Source organism: Uloborus diversus, chromosome 6, assembly GCF_026930045.1.
Source record: "Uloborus diversus isolate 005 chromosome 6, Udiv.v.3.1, whole genome shotgun sequence".
NCBI classification, from domain to species: Eukaryota; Metazoa; Arthropoda; class Arachnida; order Araneae; family Uloboridae; genus Uloborus; species Uloborus diversus.
In genome coordinates this window covers 34423825-34450268 of record NC_072736.1, presented here as the reverse complement: position 1 = coordinate 34450268, position 26444 = coordinate 34423825, and the positions used below count along the sequence as shown (strand labels likewise).

Below are 26444 nucleotides of genomic sequence, written 5' to 3'. Positions count from 1 at the left end.
GCCGAATTTTGACTTTTGCCATCTTCTCCAACTAGTATTGCTAATGATAGTGGCACTTCTTCAGGAACAGATTTTTGAGTAGTTGCTATCACTTCGCTTGGTCTGTACTGTGGTTGTGAAGCGTAGAAATTGTTTCGCCCAGGAACTGCATTTGGATCGCTTGGCCGTCCTGGATTCGTCCTCCAACTATCATCTGCTCTTGGCGGAGGCTGATTTGGAGGCGGCTGAGGGTATTGTTGCCTTGGGATATTGTGTACTTCATCCTGTCTGTTTGGAATTTTGTTTGGAGCTCTAGTATTTGACGAAGCACTGTTCCCCCACTTGTTAGAATCCACATTTGTTGGCGGATAAGTCGGCCGACTATTAATTCTGTTTTGGTTGTTATTCCAAGGTTCTGGAATGCCCGCTTGATTAGGCAACTCTATTGGGCGATTGTGGTTCGTATTTACTCTGTTATAATCATACCTGTGGTTAGTAGTAAAATGATTCGTTTCAAAAGGATTACCATTTTGGTTGTTAGGAATTTCCATTGGTCTCGGATGCTTATTTTGATTGTGAGTGGGAGGGTATCCAGGATGTCTATCGTGGCGTTGACTTGGATGATCCAATATTTCCAGAGGCCTCTGTATCTGTATTCCTGGTGATTGCTGGGTGTTAGAACCCCACATATTTGTACTTTTAATTTCTCTAGGTCTATCTTGAAAACTTGGTGCTGCAGTCACAATTCGTGATTGTCTGTCAGTTTCGTGAGGATTGTAAATGTTGTAATGGGAATTTGGTGTGTGCCTCTGTGATGATTCTCTATTTTTGCTGTTATCCCATGAACTTGGTACTTCATGAATCTCAATTGGATGCGATTGCATTGGAGGGTACGCATGAGAATGTCCTGGAATTGCACCCTGCACAGGTGGTATAGGAACATTCCATGCTCTTGGGGGGCCAGAGTTATCAACCAATCTTTGTGGCGCAGGTAGTGAAGGGGGAACCCGGTCATTGTTGTGATGATGAAAAGCTGATTCCTTCTTTTCTTCTGCTGTTTCTGTATTTGTTGCTGTTCTACCAGGCATTGAATAGGGATTTCTTACCGCTGAAAAGGGATCTTTTCGTGCTGGCGGCCATCTTTCGAGATGTGGCCCCGATCTGGATCCAGTTGCGGGTAAATGACTCTCTCCAAATCCTTTTATATCTGGTCTTGGGAATGATCCTCGTTTACTGTGATTCAAATCCGTTTTTAGATCTGTTCTGTTTACGACTTGGGAAAATTTGTTTACTGAAGGGGAGTAGATATTTGATGAAATAGGTGTAGTGTAGGAATGTGTGCCATTGCTAGATTCTTCATTGTGAATGAACGCAAATTTTCTATTGAAACTTGATGATTGTTGATGGTTCACCGTTTTACTGTCTACAGGAGTATCAGTTCTTTTCATTTGTTCCACACTTGTTGCTCTCGTATCGTTATAATTAATTGATGTTTGTGGTGTAATTGAACTGTCTGATGTTGGGGATGCTGTGAAAGTTGTACTATTTGGTGTAATAGTTTCGATTTCAGAATCGTTTTCCTGATCATCAAAATTTGTCTTATTTGAGACTTCTGATGTTTCAATATTCAGATCCGCCAAGTTTTGTTTTCCGTGAGATTCAGACATTAAATGCTCCTTTATCACGGGAGAGTTTTCCGATTCAGTATCGTACATAGTTGTACTGTCGTAATATTCATTTGTTTTTGAATGTTCTGATGAAATAGTCTCGTGTGTCACGTCAGTTGCTTCGACAGCCAAACTGGACTCTTTTCCCTCTTTCAAATCTTCCACTTTATTAGGTTCTTTTGACTCCAATTCACTATTGGAGTCACTGAAGAAGAACCCATATACTGTTGTTGGATAATTTCCACTTTCGTATGATGTTTCTGAATCTTCATCGTTAGTGTCAGTGTTTAATTTCGTTTGATCATGCCCCCTGAGGTATTCATTTTCCGATGAGGGTAAAAGTATTGCTTCTCCGTCTTCTTGGACGACAGCTCGAATGTTGTCGTAGTCATCACCATCAAAAAATACATCTTCGTCATCTAATTGTGATGCATTGGATGCATTAAAAGATAATGAATCGTTTTCTTTCAAGCTTCTTTTCTTCCTTCCATGGGAAACGCCTTTTCCACATCGAACCTAGTGTAAAAAATATGACTATATGTATACTGAAAATTAAAAAATAGTTTTTGAATACTTCTTTAATACTTTTTTTTGTTATGTTTTGTTAACTACTTGTAATGTACTGGTTGAATAATGATGTAGCAGCATGAGAACATTAATGAATTTTATTCATGAAAAGTAAGATTAGGGAGCAATATAGATTCATTTACAAAAAAATCAGAATTAACAATGCGGTGCATTTGCATAAAAGTGATACAATCTTTAGGGCAATCTGTTAAACTAAGGAAAAATAACCATAAATAAATCGTGGAAAGAGAAGTCATGACTCTTCAATTTGATTTATAAACATAATGAAAATGAACTTCTTTTATGCTACTATAAATTGGAACCCTGCTTTTAGAGACTTTTTTTTTAAGTGAGAAACAACCCATTTATTACAAATTTTATACATTAAAAAAAAATCTTTGAAAAAAGTAACAGAAAGCAGTGTGCTTTTTTTTCTTTTTTTTTTTTAATTTCTGGAAGGTAAAAATATTTGAGGAACGGTTAACTTTTTCCGCAAACCTGTACCGGTTTGTCATAACATAGAAAAGCCTGTATATCCGAGTGTGGTCCTTCATCTCAAAAAATATTTTTAGAAAGAAGTAATTATTAAAAATTAAAAGGCAGCTAGCTACACACAGACACACACACAGTTATTACTTACTTCTTCACACCGTTCTTGACAGAATCTAATTTGAACTTCAAAGTTCACCATTCCTGAAGTTGGAAACCGAAATGCTTTAAAAGTTGAAATCAACGATTTGTGGTCAGATGGGTCCAGAATTAAAGCCGGAAAGATGGTAGCATCCGTAGGACATCTGAAGGGAAAATGTTTTCAATTAAGGAAGGTAATGTTTGTATGTTTTATTGATTATTAGCGGTACCCACACAGCTTTGCCCGTAGTAGAAAATTAAAAAGTCATTTGGTTCGCCTGTATATTTACGAATTGTGGATGATGAATTTCTCGCTAATTTGCTATGTTAATTTGCTCGCATATGTTACAGTTCCACGTTGTGAAAACTTGGTAATTTACTGGTCCACGATATAATAATTTGATCGATAAAATGTTCTCAAAATTGGAATAGAAAAAGAACAAAATCGAATTTTCAAAAAAATCGCTTCGAGGTACTCCCGTCTATGCTACGAACTAATTCTGTGCCAAATTTCACGAAAATCGGCCGAACAGTCTAGGCGCTATTCGCGTCACAGACATACTGGGATCCAGAGACACAGACTTTCAGCTTTATTATTAGTAGAGATTAAACATTTTATCACGCAGTATTTTATTTAATTAATTTTATTGCATCGGAGTTACATCTTTCCTGATCTCCTATACATGATTTCAAATTTAATCTAAAGACGCATGGTGATCAATTTAGATTGATTCTTGAAATTCACTACTAATTATTGTTATTAATTGCTTGAAACGAGTCATATAAAATTCTGAGTATTTCTTATGGGGTTTAGTTGTACACCTCTCTTTGGTCGCAATCCTATGTTCCAAAAGGGCTCTAAACGTGATTTTTGTGGATAATTATTGTTAATTTCAATGCAGATTGATGTAATATCATAAATTGGCGACCATTTTGCGGTAGATCGACAAATTAGGGGCAAAAATGAAATACTAAATCTGTTGTCAGTTTGGCGATACTTGGCGCAATTAGCTCGATTTTAACTGGCAGCACTTGTAATATGAATCTCGGTACGTCTTTTCTGCATTGGTTCACAACCAACTAGAGGTGGAAGTGTTCAAAATGTAAGTTTTTTCAAAATGTGTTTCAAAATTTAGATTTTGTAATTTCAATTTCAGATTGTAGACACATTTAAAAACATCACATTTTTTAAAAATTGAAAGTATCACATTCTATATTCAACATATTTTTACCGGCGTAGGTATGTGTCTAAAAATATGTATTATCAAAATTATTACTTTTAAATTGCGTCCATGAGTACACATACCCATTCTTTTGAGTGAATAAATGCACCGATTATTTATTAGGCGTATTAAAAAGTCGTGTGGTGCTAGCATCAAATTTTTCTGTTCCATCATTTATTGTTTATCCATTTGTCAAAGCTATGGTCAAAAAGGGCAAGGTTTTTGAATTTTAAAAGTAGTTTTCCCAAATCGCGTCATATTAAATTAAAATTAAGGCATTTTTATCACCCCACAAATAAAAAACCTCAAGAAGAACGATGACTTCGATGAAAATCTCCCCCAAAAAGAACTAGCGGCTTGGTTGTCTCTAAAGGACGACATTTGTGGATTTTTAGTCGGTCATACTAAAACTAAAAACACCGAGTTTTAAGTGAAAAACTTGTAAAAATATGAAACAAATGCTGTGCAGTATGTTTTTGAAGATACAGTTGCATTCTCACTTAGATTTTTGCCCTCTTAATCTTGCAATGGCGTGTGATGAGCAAAGTGAGCATTTCCATCAAGATAGAAAACGAAAAGAAGAACGTTACCAATAAAAATGGAATGTAAAAATGTTGGGAGATTACTGTTGGTTTCTAATTCAAGAGAATTTTACTATTCACAAAAGGAAAAAGTAATTTTTCATTATTTTTTTTATACCTAATATGTAACTCATTTTTTCTAATTAATGCTAAAGTCTCTGCTAATTCTCCTCACAATGTATGTATAAGTGTAGATTAACACTATATTCGCATTAAAATACAGAATATAAGTGAATAAACATGTTTCGGGGGAGGGGGGGGAGTGGATTTGATTTAAAAAAAATCAGTTTTTAGCAATTTATGGGAATTAAATTGCTTATAACTTATAGAAACGGTACGTGATATTAACGGTTTAGTTCATATATTTATGCTTAGCAGATCCAAATTGACATGAATCAGGTATTTAACTCAATATTATAGAAAAAAAGTAAACTTTTGTCACACAGTGTTATTTAAGTAGATGATACAAATGGGAAAATTGCAACATTTTAATTAAAATCAATATTGAAAATATCTGGTGAGCATAAAAAAAAAGGAATGGGAAGGGGGGGGGGGGGGGATTACATTTATAGTTATGCTGGCAGTAGTGCTGAAAATGTAAGTGCTTTTGCGACCTGCCTTTCTCTAGCCTTACCATTTTTTTTACCGAAGAATAGCATTAGTATGGAGCTCATTGGCTCTACATACATTTCTGACCCGATAGTAAAAGTACCGATGGTAAAAGTCTATACACCATAGTAAAAGTCAAACTAAGTTATTCGCTACAGATAATAATTTATCTTTTTATTTACTAAAACAGACTAAACTAATTTTGAGTTCGTTTCAACTTTGCTCTTCCTTGTGAAAATGATACTTCTCATACGTTTCTCTTCCAGTTTTATTTTCTGTTTAAACAATACACTTTTATTCATAACTCCGTACCCATCATATATTAGCAGTTGCGAATATATACTTTATGGTAAAAAGAGTAGAAGATTAAAGGTATTAGCTAGCGGCGAATGTTACTTACCCCGAACTGTCGATCAAAAATAGTGACTCTCCGTTAGAACTACGAGCATATAAATTTCTAGCAAATATGGCAAATGCACCTAGAAAAAATCAGTTGAAAATTTATCATACAGTTAAAATGTCAGTAAAAGCATATCGCTCGTTTGGAAGAAGAGTGCCACAATACGAAATTCTGAATTTTAATTTTTTTTTGCTTAAAGGCCTTCTAAGGACGTTAACTTCTTTGGAAAATAATGACAGATTTTTTGTTTTAATATTAACCACTGGAGAGCACAGCAAACTTACTTTTCTGAATGCAAATTGCCTGAAGACTAAAGAGTTCAACTTCAAACGCTTCTCCTGTAAAATTTTACTTCTTTGTATCATGGCACTCTTCTTCCAAATGAGCTTTATATAAAAATTAAATGTTTTATTCGAAAAATAACTGAAAGTTCATTTTGGTCTGACTGAAAGTCAAATACATGCTTAAATGTGTTTACGTTATTTGTAGCTACTATGTTTGTATTCATGGTAACTATGTTTTGGCTATGGTGACTTATGATACTATGTTTTTATTTATGACTAGTGAAAATACCCGGCGTTGCCTGGGTCAGTAATAATTAAGAGAAAAAATCGTTACTTGCTTTTGTTTTCTGTTTTAAGTGAAAGAATTTAAAACACATCTTTTTGGCGTGATTAAAAATCGAGTTTCTTCCTTACCCATAAAACTAAAATAGCAATAAGTATAAAGAACAAAATAGTATTGATTTAGAAACGAAAGCACTATATTTAAGCATATACAAATTTCCAAAACATGAAATTAATCTTCTCATGTTTAAAAAGATTAATCTGTTGATACTTTTTTTTAACATGGAGTCTAAAACCTTCTCTGTATGGCTAATGAAGTACGAAGTGATTTAAAAAAAGTAGCTGCGCTCGTAATCCCCTTATACTTGCTTTAGCTATTTTGGGAAATTTCAATCATTGTGGGCTCTTGGTGCGATTTTACCGAATTTGCGAGAGTAGTTTTGGGGTACCTTCGATGATTCCCCCCCCCTTCTTTCCTTCCTTTGTAAAACGATATGATATTAATTTTCGTTACAGAGATATCGTCGCTAGATTCTGAGATACTTTTGTTCACCATAAAATGGCGCTAAACAGTTTCATCCGAAATGTTTCCAAAATAAGTTGTAAAATCTGGTGATTGTTTGAAATTGTGCAAAAAGGAAAATTAATGGAAGTTTTTGTGCTGTTTATGGATTTGCCTAATTTAGTTGCTGGATTATTTAACACAGTAAAAAAAGTCTTTTGAAAATTCTTTGATTGGCGATATTTTGTTCACATGGTGAAAGCTGAGAAACATTATGACGTAGTCTTCGGCTTCAAAAACAGCGACGTTGAAAAAACTGCCAAATGCATCAGCTACGGAAATCTTTCTGCAAAAATTTTGGCGATCTGCTGGTTGATTGGATAATGAGTAAGCGTTCAATCAGCATAAATAATAATAAAAACCATTAATTACATTAAAGTTCCGTTTAAGTGGAAAATGATCAGCCAAATCATGTATTATTTGCCAATCTTGTGCAAAAATCTTACTTCAAGATCTGACTTGAGAAAAGCCTTGAACAGTCGCGAAAAGCAAAGATAGTCAACAATACAACAATTGCCGCTATCAACAGGGAGTTGAGATGATACACTAAATAATGTATTGAGTTGAGGAAAGCCTTCGAACATGGAACTAAAAAGCTCATAACTCGTTTTTTATTCTACTTAGAAATTTCGAACAGGTGCCATCTTCAGCAGAAAAATCAGAGCTTTCGATGGACATATAATGTAAATATGTGCAAGTATTTTTTCATCCCAATATTAGAGAATTTATACAAAAATTGTGTTTTATTGCCCCCCTAAGGGGGTTTTGCCCCCCACAACGCGACGAAAACTACCCTATGTGTTATTCTGATGCATAAGCTATATTATTGTAAAGTTTTATGAAAATCCGTTCAGTAGTTTTTGCGTGAAAGAGTAACAAACATCCATACATCCATACATCCATACAGACAAACTTTCGCATATATAATAGTAGTAAGATATCACTGATAGTTTCATTCCATTCTAATTTGCAATCGAGTATTTATTTTATTACACTGGTTAATGATTATTAGTGTTAGCGAAATTAATTTTAAAAAGTATTCGATGGGTCATAATGATCTTATTTACCATGGCTAACATTCGTGGATAGTTTGGTTAAGTAAGGGTTTAAATTTTTTTCTGTTTTCATTTCATGACATTATTTTTATTTATTTATTTACTTTTTTACATCAAAAATCGCTTTGTGCTTATCGATGACTTAACATTTTACAGTTAAATTGCTTTAAACTTAACATCTCATTCCATTTAAAATAGAGATTTTATTAAGGTGGATATTTTAGTAAAAATACCATTTTGAAAAAAAATGTAAATACTATTTAAAAAAACGATCAAGAAAGGGAATAGTTTAACATTGATATATGTAGATGTTAATGAAATTTGTTTTAGCTTTCGTGAAGAGCAATTAGGATCAAAATATATTCTTTATCCCGTAGAAGTTGGCTTGAAAAACTGCAATTGAAATTGAAAAGGAATTGATGCATTTAGGGCGAAGAAAGTAGTCTTTTTGAAAAGGAATTTTATGAAAGTGAATGTTTAATGAAGTACAAGTTCATTCCATCAAGATTTGGTGGTTTAGAGACGTGATCACTTGAATGCTCGAGAATAATCACTGTACTGCCATGGGCAGGTAAAGGACAGTAACTGCAAATTTTTCATTTTTTTGCATTAGAAATTTAAAATTTTGTCATCTATTGTACGTTATCTTTATTGAAAAAGCTTGCGTATTTGGTTTCCGCTGAAAAAAAGGGCTCGAAAAAGTCTAATTCCAACATTTCCCTATGCTTAGTATTGAATCCAACACATATTTCTTCAAATATCTCGAAAACTCATTTCAGCAGATACTGCCGTTTACCTATCCACGGCAGTATAGATGGCAAGATGGCTTATCCGTTTAGTTATGTCAGTGATGCAAATAAAGGACATTTACTGATCTGGCCGTTAAGATTTCAAAATAGACTCCTGATTTGATATATCACTCCCAGCGAGATTTCAGGGCATTGAAGGAATCACGGTTAAACTTTTCCAGAAGGTCTTTCGGAGCCTTGGTGTAAGCCACTTTGACCTTGTCAAAGGTCTCAAAATGATGTTTTCATATTAGTTTTCAAGTAAGGGAGCAAGAGTCAGTTGAGGGACTGTCAACAAGAATATACGGCAGCATGAGAATTATTGGTATACCTACAAATGTAGACACCTGCAGATAATTCAACACACTTGCTTAAGCAGAGCTTTTTGGAATGTTTATTGTTTGCGCCATTCAAGTTACACTCAACTAATGCTATAAGTTCTTGATTTCTGTCACACATTTCCGTCTGTGGTGATTGATGATGGCCTTCCAGAGAGCGAGATTCATTACTGATCTCTTATCAGCCTTCAAATATTGTTTGTGTGCTTCAAAGTTGTTCCATTAAACTATTATTACTTACCAAAGGTTCTCTTTATCACGGGAAAAGTTTCCACTATAGACGTGCCAATTTTCATACAAAACATGATGGTTATCATTTGCTTAACAGCAGCGCGGCTTGAATGGGAGATAAAATCAAGATTCACGAAAATGTCCATCCTTACTCTCCAGATGGTCCAGATCTTGCTGGAAATGAGGAGTCTGTTTTGAAACTTTTATATGGATTTTAATGGGCAGATCAATAAATGTTTTGTAATAGACTCACTGACATTAATTTTCAAACAAACCAGATAGGCATGTTTTTTTAAACTTCCATAACAATGAATGATAAAAAGCTCGTAAAATTAAATAATAATTATTAAAGAGATGTGCAAGGAAATGAAAAGATACTCACTTGAAGGTTCTCGAAGCTCTATTTTAAGCGTCAGTTCTTCTCCTAATCCAACAGTTCTAGCATCTTTCCCAGTTCGATCCAACACTCTCATGGCGACGTTGGGAGGGGGAGCAGTGTTCGTCACGACAGCAGTTAGCGGAGCTTTGTTGTATGTTCGACTGCAGAGCAAGTAAATGCAATCATGAAGTTGAGATGTTTATTTAAAAGAGTTAGAAATTTAAAAGTGGCATGGAAACTTTTTATTTGCCAGATATCAGAACTAGATCAGATTGATTAGGTATCAGTGCGAAACCATTATGCAGGAGCTAAGGAAGCTGTCTTTTTCTTGGTCTTTTGTTCCTACTCTAGTTCAGAGTGTTGAGACTTTTAATCTTTTAAAACGATCCCATTGTTTGACTTTGATTGTGTGGTTTTTAAAAAAAAATATTTTGTTTGATCGTTTGAGCACATGGCACAAAGTTTTACAGACATTCAATATAGTCACCAGCATTGTGTACAACCCGTTTCCAACGCTGTGGAAGTCGTAGGACACCTGTAGCAGTGTCTTTTCTGTTGGTAGTTTGAATGTAGCCGGATGTCTTCTGCGGAAGAATCAGAATAACAATTCTGAAGCGAATGCCAGGAAGAGGTTTCTATATCCAAGGATTTAAGTCAGCCACAAGGGCTTATGTCTGTGGGACTTGAACTTCATTCCTAAGGTAAAGGTATCACGTCGTGGCATTCGCTTCAAAACTGTTTCTAAGGTTCTTGGGGTAGTAGAAGTTTAAACTATCATCAGAACAGGTGCTGCTATGAGTATCCTATGACTTCCACGTGGTCGGAAATGGGTTATACAACAATGCCGTTGACTATATTGAAGGTGTGCAAAACGTAGTGGCATATATCACTTTTGTATTAAATGTAAATAAATAGTCGCTGCTGTTAAAGTTCCGTCCATCGTATTTCTTTTACAAGTCACTTTCTAGCACAAAAACTGTGCAACGAAAAAGACGACATTTGGTTTCAATCCACCCAGAATTCTGGTTTTAAGCCGTACTGACGATTCCAAAAAGTTAATTTATATTTATTACTAGGGGGCTCTGTCCCCAGCTCGTTAACGCATCAAATCGCTCCCATCAAATAAGATTGCTTCGCAATCTTATTTGATTCGCAAAGATTTAAATCGTCTGTTAAAAAGAAACAGATTAAAAACGCATTATGAGCTCCCTTTGAATCAAAAAGCACCCCTTACCCGGGTTTCAAAATAACTTGTACCAACATGTAGAGCCGTAAAGGCTAAGGGGCTCCTGAGCATTGCAAAACTGCAGTTTTGTATATTTATGGTCTCAGTAATATAGTATGCTCTTTAGTTCGGGGCTTGAATTGAGTTGAGCCTAAGATTTTCCGTTAAAATCGAAACTCTTAAAGTTTGTGAAAAAGGGAAAGAAGAAACATGCGAATCTAAAGAACGTAACTATGGCAATGCCAAATAAAACATCAATAATTTTAATGGAGATGAGGATTGTTCGAACTTTATTTTTAACGGCTTGTAACTTCTTTTCCTTTGGAGACAGAAGCTCAGTTTTTCGACCATAGGTCGAGTTAGATCTGGAGTAAAAAAAAGCCGCTCTTTTCAGTGGTGTAAAAAGAAAACTGCAGGACAATTCCTTCGCTTTTTACTGGTAGATTTAATGAAGAAAGTAGAGCCTAAATTTTAGATAAGCCTTAAAAAGTTCGAGCTAAAAACGCAAATAACTCCCGTCGCATTTAAGTTAGAGCAGCGTTTCCCAAAGTGTGCTCCGTGGAACCCTTGGGTTCCGCCGAAGTATAAGAAGGGTTCCGCCCCGAGTTAGCAGTTACATAAATTTATTTTCTACTAGTTCCAAGAAGAATGAAATAATATCACGGATCTAAAATATGGCTCCAGAAAAAAGTAATAGTCATCACTGTTTTGCATCGCCATGCCAACATAATAAGTAAATACCATCAGACTTGTTTGAAGTTCTTGATGAAACTTCAAAAATAGTTAATTTTGTCAAATCTCGTTTTCTCCAGTCAAGACCAGTTAGCAACATTTGTGAAGACATGGGTGAGGTCAAATCACTACTTTTCCATATGAAATATGCTGACTATCCAAAACAAAAAGTTTTTTAAAGGTTTTATGAACTTCTAGATGAAGTGCAGGTTTTTCAACTGGAGCAGAAGGCATCAATATTTTTAGCTATTTTCAATGCTTTATATGGGTCATTCTATAGAAAACGTAACTTTTGAACGCAAATATTTTTCAATTTCGAAAACTTTTATCGACTGCCTGTGAACGGCCCACCGAGATTTTTTTACCAGATGTTTTATCACACTTAGAGATACCTGTCACAAAATTTGGTTTAAAATCTGTGGAGGTATACTTTGAGTAAATTTCTGTCAAAGTTACTCCGTTTTCGAGTCAAAAAATTAAAAGTAAACCCTCACAGAAAAGAATTGAAATGAGTTATACAATTTAAACCCAGTTTAAATTCAAGTATACATTATACTGAACAAAATAAAAAAAAATCAAAGTTGTGATAATTTGTTAATGAGTTATAACCATTTACACACGTCTTTGTGTCAATCAAAAAATCATCTTGGCATGGCATATATTTAAAAGCTCGCAACTTTTAAACCCCTTCATAAATCTCAAAAGAATTTATATTTTCATAATCAACATCAAAAAATCTACCAGTACACAAAATTTGAACAAAATCGGAGATGGTGGGTGACATGACCTGGATGATTTGACTTGGATTGACCCAGTGATCGAATGATGATCATTTTCCATTTTTATCATTTGACTCCTAGATCGTTAAAACAAAATAATAATAATAATAATAATAATAATAAAAATATATATATATATATTACTGACTCAGGCAGCGTTGGGTATTTTTGCTAATTTACTATAAAGAAGATAAGGAATGTTATGACTCAAATACCCCAACCTTCAGAAGAAAATTCTGGTTTCCTTGGTACGGCGGCAAAGCCCGCTATACCGATGCGTTGTTTGCTATTTCGATTCAATGTGTTGGGTCGATCTAGAAATTCTTTCCCAGACCACACTCATCGTGAGAAAAACATGTTACGCTGGTGTTTTATATCTGTCACCGAAATGGAAGCTGGATAAGTATAAGACCACACGTAAATACGGCTTTTGCTCCCCTTTTCTGAGAAATATTCGAAATGAGATCTTCAAAATAGCTGAATTTTATCTGAAGCTGGACATTTGTTGTGTACACAAACTTTCTCCGTTTGGTGTGATGTAATGTCTGTGACACTATAGGGAACATTTTTCAATCACCCTGTCAACGCAGTTGAAACCTCAGACAGCAGAAGGAAAAGATCTTAACGCATTTTTGTCAACAACGTCTAACTGTTGTAAACAGGGGTGCATTCCCCGCCAAACGAATCCCCGTATATAAGAGAAAATAAATAGGTCAAAGGAGGAGACACTCGTAGAGCAAAGATCTGGGGAGTCACGGACGATGGCTCTCGTAGTTCAAAATATCTTTGTAACATTAAATAATCTGTAATTTGTAACATAGCTGTAAATATTGATCGCATTAAACGTCTCTAAAAGACCATGCATTCTCTTGTCATCTTTATACAAGAGGTGGAAACGGTACACCGCGCTTACATATGGCATTAACTTCGATGTCAGAAGTGGGATGCGAAAGATAACCCTGAACTGACTCTTTGCTCATAAAGAAAACGAGGGGAGAAGGAAGTCAATGCTTTCTCCCGCTCCTCGAAGAATTCCCGAACAGCTATTTGAAGCGGAGTTTGTTTCCCTTCTTGCGAAAAGGGGGCTTTACGTTTTCGTCTGCTTGCAACGCAGAGAAAAAGAGGAATGGAGAACGAAACTGGAACTTTCGCGTTTCTTAAAGATTTGCTGTTCGTGTTATGAGTGATCAACCTGACCACAAAATTACGAGATCACCCTGATCTTAGGATTGCATCGTTGGAAACGGTCAACCTGACCGAAGGTTTGTGAGATCTCCAGGATCTCGCTGTTTGCGCTGGAAGGGTCAATCTGACCATAAGCTGAAGAGATCACCTTGATCTGTGCAACGTTGGAAACGGTTAAACTGGTCGCAAGTTGCTGTAGCGGGATCCAGTCACGGAGGCTTGTGTTCGCGCTGAAGAGAGAGTCAACCCGACCTGTTTAAGAGCAGAAACGCAGTCAACGTTCTGCTTTTGTGATCATATTGATCAACCGGTAAATGGTCAAACTGACCATACTGTGAAAAGGTCAAACTGACCTTCAAAAAAGTGTGTGTGTGTGTGTTGGTGGGCAAATCTTGCCGAAGAAAATCTATTGTGCACGTGCCAATTGTGGATTACAAAAAGAAGAAAGGCGCTCAGGAAAATCTGGGGTATGTACCTTTGCTTTTTCTTGAGTTTGTCATTGACTTGTTGCTATATTAAGTTCTAAGTTTTGGAATTAGCTTAATTCTAATTAGTTAAATGTATGACAGCGCAAATCTTGTACGGGAAAATTGTGTACATTTTAACAGCCATTCAAAAGTTAACTGTGGGAACTCAAGTACGAGTACATTAACTTTTTTTGCTTTATAATTAGCTAATTAAGTCATTTCTTGTTGTAATTTTTGTATTCCTTGCAATGGCGTTCCTCGGAAAGGGAAAGAAGCAGGATTTGCTAATCCTGGCTGAAAATTTAGGGGTAACCGTTACCTCGGAGATGAAAATTGTCGAACTTAAAAAGGCAATTACTAGTTCCGACGATTATGAAGAGGAGTTTGTTAGGACCCTCTTCGAAAATATAATTTCCTCTAGGAAATTTGAGGAGGAAAGGGCTGAACAGGAAAGACAAAGGAAACACGAATTAAAAGAAAAAGAAATTCAAAGGAAACACGAACTAGAAATATTAAAATTAAAATGTGAAAACCCTTTTATTTTTGAAAATAATAATGTAGTACCGCCATCATTTATCGTTTCGCGCTTAAATATTAAGAAACTAATTCCTGATTTTGATCTGAAACAATCGGACATCAGCCTATATCTGGTAATTTTTGAGAGACAAGCAAAGAGAGCTGAAATTCCAGAGGAAAATTGGGTCGCTCATTTGCTGAGCTTGTTGCCACTGGATATTGTGCAGCTCATCGCGCGGGAACCTGAAGAAGTAGCGTCGGATTATCATCACATAAAACAAGTGTTGCTAAAAAGATATAAATTAAGTTCAGAAGTCTTTCGACAAAAATTCACTCAACATCAGAAGAAACCCGAAAATTCCTGGAAAGATTTCACTTTTGAAATAACAAATTATTTAAATGAATGGTTAGCGGGGCTGGAGATAGAAAGTTTTGACCAATTGAAAGAGCTCATGGTAGTGGATCAGTTGAAAAAACGTGCCGGTCCAGAAATGAAAAGTCATTTTCTAGACGACTGGACTAGTTACAAATCAGCCGCCAAACTTTCAGAACAATTTGATAATTACGACGAAGCCCGAAAACATAATTCAAAATCTGAGGAAAATTCTAATAGAAATTTTAACTTTTCTGCAGAGGGTACTGGTTTTAAAGAGACAGGAAGTAAGACGAGAGTAGGAAATCAGACATCTAAGTCGGCAAATTCTTCTAACGTGCAAATTCGGAAAGATTTCGAAAAACGCGCGGCTCCGCGGTGTTACTACTGCCATGAGGTAGGTCACATTAAGCCTGCCTGTCCAAAACTGGGAAAGGGAGCCGGATGGAAGTCTGTCAATTGTATCTATTCTGAAACAGAAACTATCAATTTTATAGAGACGGCAGAACTCACAGAGGGCTTGATTTCTTACACCGAGGGTACCGTGGATGGGAATCCGATATATTTATATCGAGATACAGGATCGACCATTGATTTAGTCAACGCTAAATATGTAAAACAATCGAGTTGGTGCGGTCAAAAGGTAAGGATAAGGCAACCATTAAGCCTGGATTTAGTAACATTACCCCTAGCTCAAATAGAAATTTCTGGGCCTTTTGGTACAGTGAAAACAAAAGCCGCAGTTTGCGGAGATGTGTTTGATCGAAATCGGTACCTTTTGGGAAATCGGACGGCCGCGTTAATCAAAGAAAGGACCGGCTATGAATTTTCCCTGGTAGATTCGATGAGCGGGAGCCCTCCGGGCTCTGATATAAATTTCTCACTGACCGGATACGGGAATGGGGCAGTAGTTGATGTAAATTCAGATCTGAAGGATGTCCTTGATGACAAGAAAAAAAACTTGTCTTTATGTTGAAGGGCAGGTTTTGGTTTCCGGAACAGAGAAAAACTCCTCGCATGTGGTCCTTTTTGATAATGATAGGAATGAGTTGAGCACAGCTCGCAACAGGGGTTCAAATCGTGATCCGAAAGTTAGAGAGAGGAACGGCTCCGAAGCCGAAAATACGAATCAAACAGATTCATTCGAGAACGCAATGCTGCGCAATCCTAGGGAAAACGTTCCATTAAAATGTATATATTTTATAGAATTTGGAAAGGAAATTGTGCCGGTTCTCGTCACAGAATTAGTGAATGATTTAATTAAGAGTTTTGGAAATTCGGTCGTACTTTGTTCGGATAATACAGAGGCATCTTCGAGCATGGGGAAGTTTCTTTATAGGATCCCTAAAGCAAAACTAACTGCTATCAGAACGTCCAAGTGTCGAGTTTATCGGGGCGAGAAAGAGGGAACGCAGTAGCTCTGCAAGTAAAAGATCATCGCTTCTTCGTTTTTCTGAATCCCCTTACGCGGGTTCAACTTAGGATTTGTTGTGTACATAAACTTTCTCAAGTTACTGTGTTTCGAGCATTATACGAAGTGTCGCAAGCGGGAAGGACTGCTTTTGGAACGAAAGGAACGAGTGACTTCTAGTTTGATTTGTTAACTTGGGAGAAAGACTAGCATATGTCAGGATGCCGGTAAAATATGCTGAATATTTATGTTAAATGTTGTTAATCTTAACTATAACAAAATGTATAATTTTAAATTGCATTGTATGGTTTGGTTAATAGTTGTGTACTCGTACTGCGTTCTAATGAATAGCACGTTAACAATGTTCACGAATAAGTGAAGTAGTTTGATGTTTTTTACTTTTAATGCATTTATGAACGCGTTGTATTATGATTAATTTTGTTGTTGTTTTCTTTTGTAATTAATATATGATTTTTCTATTTTAATTATATGACTCTTACAAGTTTCGCACTGTGGTTACATTGTAGAAGTAAAATTGTAAAGTAGTTGATTTGTTTTAAAATGGAAATTGAGTTATTGAGTCAATTACAACTCCAGAATTAGCATAGTACTGCCTATAGAAGTGCTATTTTTGTAATCAACTGTACTTGAGTGTCATCATTAGAAAAATGAAACTTTTCTCCTAATCGAAAAGTTCTTCTAAGGGGGAAGGAGCTATACCGATGCGATTTCTCCAGTTGTTTGCTATTTCGATTTAATGTGTGGGGTCGATCTAGAAATTCTTTCCCAGACCATATTCAACGTGAGAAAAACATGTTACGCTGGTGTTTTATATCTGTCACCGAAATGGAAGCTGGATAAGTATAAGATCACACGTAAATACGGTTTTTGCTCCCCTTTTCTGAGAAATATCCGAAATGAGATCTTCAAAATAGCTGAATTTTATCCGAAGCTGGACATTTGTTGTGTACATAAACTTTCTCCGTTTGGTGTGATATGATGTCTGTGACACTATAGGGAACATTTTTCAATCACCCTGTCAACGCAGTTGAAACCTCAGACAGCGGAAGGAAAAGATCTTAACGCATTTTTGTCAACATCGTCTGACTGTTGTAAACATGGGTGCATTCCCCGCCAAACGAATCCCCGTATATAAGAGAAAATAAATAGGTCAAAGGAGGAGACACTCGTAGAGCAAAGATCTGGGAAGTCACGGACGATGGCTCTCGTAGTTCAAAATATCTTTGTAACATTAAATAATCTGTAATTTGTAACATAGCTGTAAATATTGATCGCATTAAACGTCTCTAAAAGACCATGCATTCTCTTGTCATCTTTACACAAGAGGTGGAAACGGTACACCGCGCATAAACTTCGATGGCATTAACTTCGATGACAAATGACGTTTTCGTCTAAGATTTTATTGTGAACATATCTTTAATTTTTACGGTTCGAATGCGTACACTATAAAAAAATTCAGAAACGTTACTGAGTATTTCCGTGTAACGCTTCGGTATTTCAACGGTTTTTATCCACTTCCTGGAAATATCAATTATCATTGTCAAAAAGTTTCCTGAATGGCTACAAGTTGCAGGAATGCCGACTTCTCTCTGTTGTAAAAAATATTTATAGCTCCCAGTTTAAAGATTAACTGAGAGTATTTATAAGGTGTATCGGCTTATTTTCAATTACGGGTTGTCCGGACTGTTTAAGCTCTCAAAAGGAACGAAAAAGTCTTTGGACTACTTAGCTTTGCAAGAATTGCAATAATTACTTGCGATTCTGGCTTAGTTTTGGCCATGATTGCAATACTGCTTATGGAACTATCATATTATCTCTACCTAAGATTACTTTAAAGTTCTAGAGACAAAACTGGGTTTAAACGGGAAGATTTCTGGATTTCTCAAGATAATTTCAAGAAGGTTACTGAGTTTTAGCGGAAAACATTCCTGGTTTTTGCAAGATATATTACTGGCAGAAATGGGACACATCAGCTGCTTAATGTTTTCCGGGAACGTTTCTGAATCGTTTTTACAGTGTAGCGTAGTTCGTGGCGGATTGTGTCAAAAAATTTTTGAGAGTTTTGTTTAAAACTGAATCTAATCGGTAAACACGTATTCTATTGCAATCAGAATAATTTTATTACATTACATCCACTCCTCGAACTGCATCCCCTCTGGATTCAACGGTGCTCGTCGTGTCCTCCGTTTCGAATAAATGAACCACTTTTGTAAGTTTTGTTATGAATTTTCTCTTTAAGTAAATATATTTTAAAATAGATGTAAGTAACTAAATCCATTTGTAATACTATTCGAAGAATACTTCCTACCAATTTTATTAAATTCATATCTTTATGTAGTAGTCCATAGTTTACTATTTCACCATCTCTAAATTAGATGGTGCCAAGATCGAAAGAAGTTACTTAACGACAAAAAGGGGGATATTTCGACAACTAGGAATCTGGCGCGGTCATCTCATTTTAGGCGTAAATAATATTATTTTGGTAACCCTGCTGATTTATAGTAACCCTATGTGAATAGATGTTTCTGATCTCTTTGTTTACATTTGCAAAGAAAAATATATCTCGCGCAGGCGCTGGAGCTAAAAATTAACGCCAATGAAGAAAGATCGCCAGACTCCCAGTTATCGAAATGTCCCCGACAAAAATGAATATTTTGTCTTAAAGCAATTTTATCTTTTGAAGCATTTTAATCTATCCCTAGTAGAAAAAAAATCTCCCCAAAGTATTACCATTAAACACGTTTTAAACCAGAATTAAAGTTTAAGTTACTTACGCTACGTCAACACCTGGGCCTCCAACTCCAGGCCCTGCCATAGTGTACGTCCTCTCTTGCGTTTCGAATGAACAAACCACTTTGATCGTTTTGTCATGGTCTGTCATGATGACTGGGTGCTGCTGGACAACCACCTCATTCACGAACTGGTCGTTCGACTAAAGCAAAAGACAAAAGAAGTAGCTTTGAGTAAAAGAACCATAGTGATGAGAGTACATAAATAAATTTAAAGTAGATTTTTATTGCTAAGGAGCTGGTCAGTGGCAGCATCTACAAAAGTATAACTTTTAGAGATCGTCAAAGAAACGTGATCTTGCTTTACCACAAACATCAATAAAGTATTGAAATTTTAATTTAAGCCACTGGTAAAAAAAAAAGCTTTATTTTCAATGGAAGCCACATTAGCATGCTTGTACAATAGAACTGAAATAAGGCAGCTGACAAAAAAAAAAAAAAAAAAAAAAAAAAAAAAAAAAAAAAAACACGTAGGTATTGTCATTTAAAATCCCAGAACGTAGTTTAAGTAGCGACATGTTTACCATCTTGGTGCTCAATGCCGCTTTCTTCCTATGTCTGCTATGATGAAGTAGCATGTTTTACTTCTGCTATGATGAAGTAGCGTGTTTTACTTCTGCTATGATGAAGTAGCGTGTTTTACTTCTTGATTGTGGTGCTTCTTGACTGTAGATTGAACAATAGAACTGAAATAAGGCAGCTGACAAAAAAAAAAAAAAAAAAAACACGTAGGTATTGTCATTTAAAATCCCAGAACGTAGTTTAAGTAGCGACATGTTTACCATCTTGGTGCTCAATGCCGCTTTCTTCCTATGTCTGCTATGATGAAGTAGCGTGTTTTACTTCTGCTATGATGAAGTAGCGTGTTTTACTTCTGCTATGATGAAGTAGCGTGTTTTACTTCTTGATTGTGGTGCTTCTTGACTGTAGATTGACATGGAGTTAGAAATCACAATTCAGAAGCAAAACACGCTACCTCACCATAGCAGATATAAGGAAAAAGAGGGTTTTTAGCCTAAGATAGCAGACGTGTTCCTACTTTTAAGCTATGATCCAGATGGCTTTACTGCCATTTACCTGGCCAGGACAGTATACTTCAGAGTCTCTATGGTCTACAACACTAGTTCTTATAGTTGAGCAAGTTATTACGATTTCCTTATTTTGTCTGAGCACTTCGAGAGCTTCCTTCGATGGGTGGACTGATTCTGTCATACGCCTTAAAAATTGTTCTCACAAAGTTTAACTGAGCAGTTTTCCATCCAAGAGTCAATTCACAAGGATTGTATAATTATTTATTACAGTAAAACCTATGAAGTTGACTACCCTTGTAAGTTGACCACCTGTCTACGTTGATCGCTTTTTTCAGGCACGGAATTAGCAATTATCATATAAATCAACCTCTGTATGTTGACCACCTGTTTAAGTTGACCACTAAAGTAGTGCACCGCAAGTGGTCAACTTACACAGGTTTCACTGTACTACATTATTTAATAACCCATAAGCTGAGGCATGAGTATCTATTTAAATTATTAGAAAATTGTTCAACCATCCTCATAAGATGTAAAAAATCCCAATTTCAAAACTAAATAATATTTCATCATATATGGTTAAAAAAAAATGCTTTTTGCTTCATGAATTTTTACAGCCATTATAGCTGAAATCAGTAAAATGGAATTTTCAACTTCGCTGGTGCAACTAACTTAACAATAATCGATTTGCAAGAAAAAACATATAAAAACCAAAAACTGGAAATTTGCAATTAAAAGTCGGATACACTTATTGTATTTCGGATTAAAATGTACAATCGTTAGTTTAAAATGAAAAAAATATATAATGCTTGTACTTATGTAAGATTTATGTCGGAGAAAAACTTATGACTGCTGTCTTACAGTTAATTCTATACGTCAATTTATTAACGGTTTCGTTTGTTTTAGAATTCTTTTAATTTACTTACTTAAACTTTAGCACAAAATACCAGTGACGTAAATACAAACTCACGAAATTACTGAAAGCAGTGATAAAATATAAAAGTATGAGCAAGATTTCAAATAACTTAAAACAAATTGCAAAGAGTGATGGAATAACAGATTTTATTGAACTTATGGAGATCTTTGTCTTACTTCAGGCGTTGTTCCACAGCGGGCACCCATGGAAATGGCAAATTGCAAGCTGGTTTGACCTGTGCCAACTACAAAGCACTGCGATGGGTTTCCTTTTGCATATACCCTTCCATGGAATGGACTGTCGAAGTGAATTGTTAGCAGCATGTCTTGTGGATTACATTGAACTGATACTAAAAAGAGAGTAAGATAATGTTGAACGTTTGATCAATACTGAGAAGATATTTAAATTTGTTGCAACCACTTTTTAAAAATATGTATATGAAGTCGTTGTATTTGAAAATTTCAAAGGATATTGCTTTGGTACCGATATATTGTTTTAATTACTAATCAATGAGCAATTTTACTCTTTAAAAAAATGAAATAAAGTAGCTCTTAGTTAAATTGCGAGCGAAGTAAAACTCAATTAATTCAATTAAGGATTACAAGAACATAAATTATTAGAACACAAGTTCTGACTTCGTTATAGTGATATCATTATCTTTTATCACTGATACCAAGAGAAAACTACGTTGGAAAAGCGGTTCTCACTTTCTATTTTTGGAAGTTTAGTAATATAATGCAGTCACTAAAGATTTTGATTTTCATTATTGAGCGTAGTAATAATGTTCACGAATAAAGCATTATCTATAAGGGGATCCTTCTGGATCAAAAATTACTTGTTTTATGCACCTTCCTGACTTATCAGGGAAGCTCCTAAAGCAAATATGGCCGAAGATAAGACGGAATTGCAAGCAATTCTTTCAAAGCTGAAATATTCGGAGACTGCATTTCGCCCCTGGTTGGGGCTCAATTAATCCGGAAGAGTCGTAGTAAGTTGAAGAAGAAACACTTAATAAAGAAAGCTCTTGGATATATTTACTCTGGTAGATAAAACTGTTTTTCACCACAATGTAAAATCAGCATTCATGGAATGTGTGGCGATTTAGGAAACCTTTTCGCAAAAAAAAAAAAAAAAAAAAAATAAATAAATAAATCACAGGACACTGGTGTAAACTCTTGAAATCCCGGAACGTTACTCGAAAGTAATGAACGACGTTTCGGATTTTTTTTTTACAAGGTCGATGCGCAGTTTGCTGACGACGTCAATGGTCGAACGACGACAACCAACTTACCGAACGAACCTGTTGGACACTTGCAGGATCGGCTCTAGTACTCCTGCCGCCTTGGGCAATATTGACAAGTGTCAACTCCCATTGATAAAACAATAATATATTGATAAAATAATATAGTGCTTAAAACTAAAGTGAGTCGTTTCTAATTAAATTAAATACTGGGTATTGCATATCCAAGCACTGGTACACACTTTAAATTATATTTTTTAACATTAAAGTAGTGCATCTTATGCCACTGAAACAGATATTAATGTTTTCAAAAGACTTGTAAATCGCGCAATTTGCCGTCTTTAAAACTAAATTGAATTTCTTGTTAAATTCTGATCTATGTCTTGCATATCCAAGCACTGGTACACTCTAAATTATAATAATAATAATAACTTTTTAGCATTGAAGCAGTGAATCTTTTGGCGCTGAAAACTCAATCTTTAAAAAAAAAAAAAAAAAATCAATTTCGAAATTGCCCGCCCCTAAAATCTGAAGTCCTAGGAGACCGCCTAGGCGATCGTCTACCCCAGGAGCAGGGCCTGGACACTTGTACCATCCAGCGTTTTTAAACTCTGCTGAAAGCTACAGTAGGATATCTTACTGTTATTCCTGGGATTAGATGCTTTACTGTTGCTGTGAGGCGACGATATACTTTTCGACACAGTACTGGTACTAAATAGATTTTGGTAGTTTTACCTTGTTCACAACTTCCTTTTTCGCTGTAAAGCGAGTTCCTTCTTGGTTGTAGGGCACTGATGCCTTGTGGGAGGCTTGATATGTCTTCGCTGCTGAGGGCACAATCTCTTGCCACCATTTCAAAGTTGATGGATCTGCAGGTGAAATCGCGTTCCGTGTCGCACTGTCGTTGGCAATCCTTCAAGTTGAAGGCTCTGGAGAGCCGGTCCAGTTGAGGTAAAAAACGATCCGGGAAGTCGCGATATTGACACGTTGGTGAATCTAGAAGAGAATTGGATTAAAATTTTAAATTTAAACAAGTATAAAATGAACAAACGATAAAATTAACGTGGGCTTTCAAAGAACCCCTTTTTCAATGCGAGACATTTTTTTAGCTCCTCCATGCAACTCTTCTCACGAAGTAGTTGTTTGTTTACTGCGTCTAACGTTGGAAGATCAAACTTGTCTATGTAATATTTTTACAAATTTGTTCTTTAGCAACGTTGATATTTTATTGACTTCAACAACATCATTTTATTGACCAACAGTAAGTACTCAATTAATTGTTTTTACAATGGTAAATTATTTCTTAAGTAAGAATAGGAATATTAGCAGTTAACATTAAGTTATCAGCATGTTTTTTTGTTTTTTTGTAATTTTAAGTTTTTAGTAAAAGACAGAGATTTGTTTTTGGATGTTTGTCGTGTGAAGTGGAATGACCTTCATAGAGCTATGCAACCTATGTTTATGCAATAGCAGGACAGCCAATTAGCAAAGGGCTATTACCTTGAGAAAACCCCCCAAGACTTTGGATTCTGTGTTTTTTTTTTTTTTTTTTGATGAGCAAGATGCAATTATTAACTACTTTAACAATAAGATATTGTCACACTTCTTATTACTTCCTCCCTCCCTCTTGTCACAAACTGTCTCAATTTCACGAACCCTCTTGCCCTTCTAAGCGTGATATTATTTGTGGACAGCCCGTATGTAGACTCGCTCTTAATCTAAGTGAACATTGGTTCATTTCAAGGACTCTCTTCAACTTTATTTCTAAAATTTAATGAGTGTTTTTCAGGAACCCTGTCTGTAGATAATGATATCGCATTGATGCTACATCGTTATTTTATGCAAATCTTTCTTAAATAATGATGTCAGGATAGAATAATGCGCTTCCTGATGATTAAGCTCCCAAAAAATGTTTTAATTTTTGTCCAAGGTTTAGCAGTAGCATATGTTCTTTTGTTCTATGTTTTACAATACCTTTCTTTTGCTGCTGAGATTTGCTATTTGTTTTTGGGAGTAAAAAACCTGTTGTGTTACAAAACTTGGTGAGGCTGAGATGAACATAAAGCAGCGGTTCCCAACCTTTTTAGTTGTGCGGCCCACCAATTTCGTAGAAAACACCATTGAGGCCCACTAAGTACTATATATTATTTGCGCAGCCATAATTTACCTTCTGAGGGGGGGGGGGGCATCTGCTCATAACTGTCCTGAAGTGTAAATAATATACCGTATTAGGATTAAAAGTGAGTTAAAAAGAAGGAGTTCTGAAGAGTCCTTTTCCCCTCATGTTGCACTACTGATGTAAATATACTGTAAAGAACAATTTTTCAAAATATTTTTTAAGAAAGAAAATAACTTTTTAACATTCACTTAGTTGGCATAGCTGTAAGAAAACTCGAAAACAAGTCATCTAAGTTAAAGCTCCATCGAAGACGCTGCTTTTTCTCCACCAGAGAGTTGATATCTGGTTTGAACATGGATAGTTTTAGTCTCAAATAACTCGTAACATTCAATGCATTTCTATATGATTTTTTTTTAAACTGCAATCAAAAGTCTCAATCAAATAGGTATGTTGTCGAAAAGCCCCTCAAGTGTCTCAATACACTGGTTAGTCATGCCAAAGTTCAACAAAGGAAGAGCATTTCTAACTTGAAGTTTGAAGCTAATACTAGTTTCTTTGGGCAATTTTCTTTGAAGGAGTTTCTGATCCATTAGATTTCATCTTCTATTGTAGGGGAAAGTTCCTAAGAAATATGAAAAATCTTAATCTTCAAGTTCCTTATTGGCTATTAGTTATTGACTTTTCAGTGACGATACATTTAAAAAGTGAAATTTTCGCAAAGGACGAAAATTGAGACCCCAAGATTTATTTTGTTTCTGATTCTCGACCAGTGTCCAAGGCCCAGTCACACGCTGTTCGCGGCCCACTTGTGGGCCGCGGCCCATTGGTTGGGAACCGCTGACATAAAGGATTCCTGTTTATATACTTCTCTTTTTACTTCCTTTTACATAATAAAGGAAGTATAGTATTCGCGAAAAAAATGTTCACTCAAATATCGACCTAAATTTCCATTTTGCTTACCTTCGAATGACTGTTGAGTTGTATTTTCGGTCCAGAAGCACGTACATCGTACATATGTACCTAAGAACGTATGGGCGCCCGAAATATCCATTTTGACCCCATCCCAGAGTTAATTACCACTAGTTTTCTCTTCTCGTCTTGTCTGTATGTACGTATGTACGTGCGTATGTATCTCGCATATCTCAAAAACGGTATACCGTGGAATGTTGAAATTTTGCGCATAAGCTGTGAGTGGGGTCTTGTTGTACACTTTACCTTTCGAATGCTCCGAAGGGGTCTTTTGCACTTTTTTGTAGAAAATCAATGCTAATTTCAATTGCAAACACAAGTGATGTTATAATTTGGCGAACATATAGCGATATATCGCAAAGCTTTTAGTCGAAAAGTTTTGGCAGAAATATGACGCATTTTTTTTTCGAATCTGGTTTTAGTTGGGCTCTATTTAGAGAGTTAACCATTGAATCACGTTAAAATTTCTGATGTTCGGAAAATTTATCTCTGTAAAACGCTTTTTCGCTTCGGTTCGCGACAAACTAGAAGTGAAAATATTTAAGGTATTTCCTTGGTTACTCTAAGGCACTATTATCATTACATTGGCGTAAAAGGAAGTCAGTGATACACACATCAGCTCGTTTATGTGGTTCTGCCCACTTCTCAATGTGGGCTAAACCACATAAAAAACTTGATGCTGTGAAAAATGTTAGGTTAGTATTTCTTTGTTTCTGAAAATCTTCAGAAATATTTTGGATAATTGAGAAAACTTATTACTAATAAAGAGGGGGGGGGGGGGGGGAATTTACCTGCTGAACACTGATTGTCAAGATATTCCACTTCTTCGTTGGAGTAGGCAAATCTATTCGCTGCTGATCGTTTCGTGTCTGCGTAAAGAAAGCAAGTTCTTTCGACGTAATTGTAAACAGCCGATTTGCAATGTGGTCTCTCCCGAAGACACAAGTCTTCGCAGTCGGTTCTTTCCAAGACTTCCGAAGTTTCTCGAATGGGTTCCGAATGCATCTCGTGGTGCAGGTATCTCTCGAAACTCCAGAGCTTCTGACACGCTTTTTCTAAAAGTAATGAAGAAAGAATATGCTTTAACATTTACAATACA

General features: G+C 35.8%; 1 protein-coding gene across 1 annotated transcript in view; it reads right to left on the bottom strand.

Moving 5' to 3' along the window:
- Positions 1-5652: 5652 nt before the first annotated feature.
- LOC129224331 (uncharacterized) overlaps positions 5653-26444 on the bottom strand; it is a 39886-nt gene continuing 19094 nt past the window's right edge. The window contains exons 9-14 of the mRNA XM_054858769.1: positions 26137-26400; positions 22993-23253; positions 21194-21366; positions 19059-19216; positions 9579-9736; positions 5653-5735 (exon numbers count right to left, since the gene is read on the bottom strand). Of these exons, the coding sequence (XP_054714744.1) occupies positions 5653-5735; positions 9579-9736; positions 19059-19216; positions 21194-21366; positions 22993-23253; positions 26137-26400 (1097 nt within the window). The remainder of the gene's footprint in view (positions 5736-9578; positions 9737-19058; positions 19217-21193; positions 21367-22992; positions 23254-26136; positions 26401-26444) is intronic.